Source organism: Brassica napus, chromosome C1, assembly GCF_020379485.1.
Source record: "Brassica napus cultivar Da-Ae chromosome C1, Da-Ae, whole genome shotgun sequence".
In the NCBI taxonomy this organism is placed as follows: Eukaryota; Viridiplantae; Streptophyta; class Magnoliopsida; order Brassicales; family Brassicaceae; genus Brassica; species Brassica napus.
The window spans coordinates 9,850,114-9,856,460 of record NC_063444.1 but is presented as its reverse complement, the minus strand read 5'-3'; the positions used below and the strand labels follow the sequence as shown (position 1 = coordinate 9,856,460).

The 6,347-nt window shown below is 36.3% G+C and overlaps 1 protein-coding gene across 5 annotated transcripts; it reads right to left on the bottom strand.

The window, feature by feature from the left end:
* On the bottom strand, nucleotides 1-5,507 carry LOC111202195 (homeobox-leucine zipper protein MERISTEM L1). 5 transcript variants are annotated; one of them, XM_022694645.2, is made up of 11 exons: nucleotides 4,997-5,507; nucleotides 3,336-3,633; nucleotides 3,131-3,248; nucleotides 2,274-2,915; nucleotides 2,075-2,176; nucleotides 1,771-1,971; nucleotides 1,537-1,699; nucleotides 1,125-1,396; nucleotides 950-1,045; nucleotides 473-882; nucleotides 1-376 (listed from the first exon to the last, which is right to left on the bottom strand). In XM_022694645.2, the coding sequence occupies exons 2-10, from the start codon at nucleotides 3,569-3,571 to the stop codon at nucleotides 487-489; spliced, it is 2,226 nt and encodes a 741-aa protein (XP_022550366.1). In that variant the 5' UTR covers nucleotides 3,572-3,633; nucleotides 4,997-5,507; the 3' UTR covers nucleotides 1-376; nucleotides 473-486. The 5 variants fall into 5 exon arrangements, with proteins under 5 accessions (XP_022550366.1, XP_022550362.1, XP_022550365.1 ...); XM_022694641.2 differs by having other exon boundaries at nucleotides 1,525-1,699; nucleotides 4,997-5,361; XM_022694644.2 differs by having other exon boundaries at nucleotides 473-876; nucleotides 1,525-1,699; nucleotides 4,997-5,351.
* Between the last annotated feature and the right edge of the window lie 840 nt (nucleotides 5,508-6,347).

Here is a 6,347-nt window from a genome sequence, read left to right as displayed (position 1 = left end):
AAGATTATGTAAACTCATCATTTCATTAATGAAAATCAGACGTTATAAAAAAAAATATCAGTACTACAAGAGTGGCTTAATAATATAAAGAGTAGCAAAACACTAACATCTAAGATTTCAGTAGTAGCATATTGTTCCATGGGGCTAAGTGGAAGAAATGGTAAAAGGAACAGAGGTCTGTAAGCTTCTTCCCTGTGCATTCGCTCTCGCTAGTGAATGATAAAATAATAACAGAGAAAACGCAAAACATTAAACCGCCGGAACCACAACAAACCGTTTCCTTCTTTCTTCTTGACTTCCTTTGGAGGATCTCACAAGACTATTAAAACATGAAGCAATATTGCCATGAAAAAACTCATAAACCTCCCTTTTACTTCTGCATATACACATGCCAAAACATAAATTAATCTTGTGTAATAGATCAAGAATACAAGATTATCCAAATAATAAACTTGCAGAGAAAACTGTTTACTTGAAAAACTCCGATCAAGCTCCGTCGCATGCCAGCGCACCTTTGATCCTCTCGGCGGTGCATTTGATCAGACTATTGACTGTAGTCACTGACCCTAGAGAGAGTTTAGCGGTTGGAACAGAGTCAACAATTATCTGAAACGCCACGGTTAGTAGCGAACCGGAATTAACCACTTCAAGATTATTTCCTCCTCCTTCAGCTCCGGCACTAGCGTCTCCTCCTTCTCCACCATCAGGCAATATAGCAAACCCGGATGGTAACAAAGCCACGTAATCTGGATCCCCACCGCTCAGGACAACGTCCATAGCTGCTACATCGACTGGTGCGTATATCACATACGATCCTGACACGTCCGTACAACTTTCTTGTAATATCAACATGTTGCCCTGTCCTGAGTTCGTGCCCTGTTTCTTTTTTTAAAACAAAACGAAAATCAAGACGTTTGTTCAAACACAACAAAGCACTAACGTTTCTTACATTGACTCGTAGCAAGGAGACACAGTTCCCAGGATCACGACCATTTGCTATATGAGCCATTTCTTGAACCAAGCCTCCGTTTGAAAGTATGTCCCACTACAGAACCAAACACAATCATTAAGATCTTTCCATCAAGAAGACAAGAACGTAAAGAAAAAGGTTTTGTTTTCTTTACTTCGCTTCTAGAGTTTTCGTCTTTGAGAAAATCAAACACTCGTTTAGGTGCCACTGGGATCCAAAACGATGTAGCCGCGCTCAAGACGATACCCGGAGGTCTCCCTGGATCATCCATGCTCTTCCGGGTCATGACTCGAACATCGTCGGATCCTGTGGTGGCTAATGTCGTCCATGCGTGTGCAGTCGACGCGCCTACTCCGCTACAGAAGCTCCTCGCCATCCTCTCTGCTAGTTTCAACATGCTCTTCCTCCCCTCAGGACTCGTTATCACTATACATAATTACCACAAAAAGGGACCTAATCAGTAAATACTATTTTCTCTATTTTTACCCCGAAATTTAAATTTTGATTAGAATGGCCCTAAACTGATTTGATGTGTACGTATAATAATAATGTACCGGAAAGATCACCGGTTGGAATGTTGCTGGCCATGGAGCTAGCTAGCCGCTCGCATTGCCGGTCAAGTGTAGCCACCCAACGTTTCGCACCAAAAGCTAAACCGGTATTAACCAATGGTTTATACATGGTGTGAACTGATCTATCATCCACCTCCATATGCTCTACCCATGTCACCTTCAACAAATGCCAATAAAAAAAAACACCTCATACTTTTGATAAATATTTAACCATTTTTAAAAATTTACCTTAGAGTAGCCATTTTGCAATTCTTGAATCAGACAACCAGAGGGTCTTCTTCTACTTCTAGTGATCGGACTCGGTCGTAGGTTGTCTAAAGAGACATCAACAACCGCCCAAGTATTGTCTCCATGCTGCTTACAGTACCTCAAAAAGTAGTTCTCACGTGTCGGGACAAGCGGTGAAGGGACTTGGAACTCAGCTGTCATCTTCACATATCAGAAAAATATCAAATACACGAGAAGTTAATGATTAAAACATGTTTCTGAGTAATAGCTTGTTAAGCAAGTAACTAAATGGATGTTCTCATACCACTTGTAGTGCCCCATTGTAGTTCCCTGCGATTCCAGTTGATAGAACTTCTAGCGTCAACGCTCTCGATACAATCCCACAAAACACACTAAACCATTGATTCTATACCCAAAAAAAAAGGAACAAAAGTGTCAACTAAAACGTGAAGCTATGTTGAAGTTTGAGAGGATAAAAGAGTTAATGGGAACAAGATTGATACCACGTCCATTAATATCTCAACGAGATTGATATGATTCATGATAACGACTGTAGACTCTCTTGAAGCTTCTGATCTAAAACCAATAGGCTTCGGTCCAATACATCTAGGGAACATTCTAAAATACTCTTCTTCATTGAGAATCTCACCCAAATTATCATTTAAAACCCATAAGAGATCACTAGTTTGAGCCATTGTCACAAGCTCTTCCATGGCTGCAACGGCTAACTCAACAATTATAGGCTTATCAGCCTCGCAAGGGATAGAAACCGACCTCATAATGTCGCTTGTCCCATGCATTTCTCCTACGAAACTTGTCTGGTGATTAGTGCCAAAGTTAACAGCTTCAAGATCAAGCGAGCGCGAGGGAATGTAGTGTGAAGAAGTGAGCTGAGTGGAATGAGACGACAATGGTTTCCCTACGTATTTAGCAGCCATGGAGGAGATTCTATCGATTTCTTCACGTAGACGTGCGTTTTCAATCCTTAGATGCTGTTCATCGAATGACATTTCTCCTATAGCAGCAGGACCACCACAGTTTGGGCATGTTGCGTTGCTTAGTGCATCCTTGTACCTATTGTTCTCTGCTCTGAGCTTGTCGTTATCTGCTTTCAGAATCGAGTTATCGTGCCTCTCATGGTGTGCCTATAAAGATCAACTTTCTCTTCTTTAGGTTTGATATCATCGAGAGTATAAAGCAGATCAAAAAGATAATTATACCTCAACAAAAAAAAAAAATCCTTAGTTTTGCACTTACACTATGAAATTAATTAACTATACATTTGTTTAAAGAAGGCTTCAATTTAGGAAAATTAAATGAGCATAATGAGACAATAATCAAAATTAGCCAAAGTATATACCTTCATTTGGGTGCGCTTGTTTTGGAACCAAAACTTGATTTGAAGAGGTTCTAAATTTAGCTCTCGGCTCAGCTCCTTTCTTTGCTTATCGTCAGGATGAGGACACTCCTTAAAGAACCTTATACAAATCCAAACCAAACATACAAAACATAAACCTTAAATACCAAAACATCAAAAACATTTTCAAGTGGGAGATTTTACTTACGATTCAAGCTCTTGAATCTGGCGTTGCGTGTGACGGTGGTAACGCTTCTTTTTGTTGGGGCGCTGATTAGGATCTTGAAGCTCTTCTTCTAAAAGATTCTCCATGGTGACTTCAGCGCCAGACTTGGTCTCGAAATCGTCTTCCCGGCTCCCCGTAAGACCCAAGTCGGTGTCGGACTCTTTTGGGGTCATATCGAACATATGTTGATGAGCCTCGAACATGTTTGGCTGATACATGATGAGTATTGATCCCTATATCGGTTTTGGAGTTTTCTTGCGCTTTTGATTTCCTTATAATTCTACAAGATGATTATCCAAATCAGTTTCGTTGATTTATATATATTTTTCTACTCCAAGTATCTCCCACTGTCCAAAATCAAAGACTAAATGGTCATGTCTATATTTACGAGGATCAAAGTAACGAAAGATGTATCTTGTTATTATGGAAAGTAATCCTTTAGATATTATGAAACTATACATACCTTCAATGTGTATATTTATATTGTCTTTTTCACATTTCATAAGTAACCGAAAAGCAAACTATTGGCCTTATCTATTTTATTCACATCTATACGTTTAGATAAGCAAATGATATATCATCTTATCAAAAAGGGTATGGATATAAATGCACCCACTACATGGCGTAACTTTGTTGCATATAAAAAAACAATTCATCGGGAAGTTCAACTTAAAAATGGGACACGAATATTCGGATGAATATTTAAGTATAATGTTTGTTAAGATAAGAAAATTGAGAGAAATTGAAGTAAAACACTATAAGGATTACGGATATACAGTTTTAAAGAAAATTCAAGAACATACGTTATAGATACACATACACTAAACAGACAATCCTAATTTTGGATGTAATTAATCTTTGGATGTTACAATCACAAATATAATCAGATCTACAAGAAAATGCAGATCGTGGACAAAACTTATGAACAAACTGATGTCGAGTTCTTCTTTTTTTGTCAAGAAGGGATGAAGAATTTGTGATCCAGGAAACCCTAATTATCAATTAGCTTACATAAAAGACACAAACTTAGATGATTTAACTTACTGTTTTAGGGTGAGTGAATCCAAAATCGATGTTATTTGGTCGAGCAAAACTCAGTTATAAGGAAATAAAAAATTGAAACCGTACATCCAGCTCTCTTTTTATCCAATTGTTGGTTTGGATCGAAATTAATGATATTTTGTCTCTCTCTTCTTTTCGTTGTCTACATTAAAGCTAACGAGATGGAGAAATTCACAGGCTACCGAGGCAAGACAAAACGTCTTTTTAGTGGAATTTATTTCAGTTGATCTTGGTCATAGCGTAACAAAAAACGTTTTCAGTGAAAAAAAAAACTAATTGGTAAAAGGTAAATTGAGAAAAACAAAAATTAAATAATCGGGAAATAATGTGTAACATATGAGTTGACTTTAAGTCAATGGTCTTTTCTACACAACAAAGTAACCCATATGTTTTTAGACCATCACAAAAAAAAAACTGTCATTAGTTTTTCTCAAAATACAAGAAAAATGCAGATCTTGAAAATATCTAAAAACAAACCCGGTTAGTGTGAACAAAATGCAATATAGATTACATTCCTCGAAGAAAAATTCACATGGATGTATACAAGTATTAGTTATATATCTAGAGAGAGACACTCTTACCTTTGGACACACAGTGAAACCCTAGCTGCGGAGCCTGTTCTAGTTTTTAATTATATTCTTGTGGAGAAAAACAGACGGACTTGGAGATATGAGAAAATCAAAAGGGCACCTCTTTATATCCCAGCCAAGACATAACCGGTGGTTGTCAAACGGTTCTCTTAAAACCAGCAAGATGTTATGATTCAGAAAGGTAAATCATGGGAGAATTTTTGTAATTAAAGAAACAAATTGAGAATTATTTTTCAATAAACAAGTGGAGAATTTGCTGAAGAAGGAACCAAGGAGAGGAGGAAGAGGAGAAAGAGGTGACGTGAGGATGTGGCAGAAGGGAACGCAGTTATTGCGAAATGCATAGAGAGGGTACAATGCATTTATGATTATCGAAAGGTCCGTTAATGCTTTTAGCGAGAGAAAATTCTTACTCTACTTATATTTTTCTAGAGAGAGAGTTAAAGAGAGTTCAGTTCATCAATTTTCAGAAATTAACAGAAGACTTCACTGTTACGGATTCTCGTAGGGTGAGGAAAACAATAGAGGATGACGAATTATTTTTAATGATCACCATTGCAGGATTATTAACTTATTATATGTGTTCATGGTTATAGTTTTATTGTTATGTTTACTATATCAGATTTGTGCATATTGCTCATTAATTACATATATGTCCAAGAAAACATATGGACATATAACCGTTTTATATTGTTTACACACTCACTAATTAATAGTGTAAATATGTCAGTCAATAATGCATCATGAGATTCTGATTCCTTGAATTTTTTATAATTTATACATTAGCATAATGCTTGAGCTTAATTAAATTTAATCGAAATAACCTGCAGGTGTATTCATTAGTGTTAGCTTCTTTCATAGTAGTTCATTAGTGAGGTTAAGTGGTACATCAAGAACACTGTACGACTAGACTCATTCTTGGGTCTTAATTATACATTTTATCTCAAAGTAAAATTTTATGGTTGGTGCAAGTTAAATTGAATAGTTTAAAGTTTCGATATCCATATTACCATCGATTATTATAAAAACAACTAATCAATTCACGACCCACGATTATAAATAAGAAAATTAATCTTAATTTGACAAGATGCTGACAAGATTCACTTTTACAAATTCTCTCACACACATATACAAGCATAATATTTTTCATAGAACACATTTTCAAAAAGGAAAATGGAAAACTGCAAATATAATTAAATCTACGGGTGCTTGATCCGCGCACCCGCGCGGATGTTTATTTTTATTTTTTATAAATAAATATCTACTTGTATTAGTGATAATATATATTTTAAAATTTACCCACTTAAATAATTATTTAATATGACAAAACAAAATAATTTTA

Bases quoted from the DNA above. Each gene is read 5' to 3' on its own strand.
- LOC111202195 (XM_022694641.2), bottom strand. From the start codon at position 3,571: ATGTATCAGCCAAACATGTTCGAGGCTCATCAACATATGTTCGATATG. The intron at 1,700-1,770 runs GTAAATTTTTAA...CATTTGTTGAAG, and splicing joins TGCAAAATGGCTACTCTAAG to GTGACATGGGTAGAGCATAT. The intron at 883-949 runs GTAAGAAACGTT...TTTTAAAAAAAG, and splicing joins TCTCCTTGCTACGAGTCAAT to AAACAGGGCACGAACTCAGG.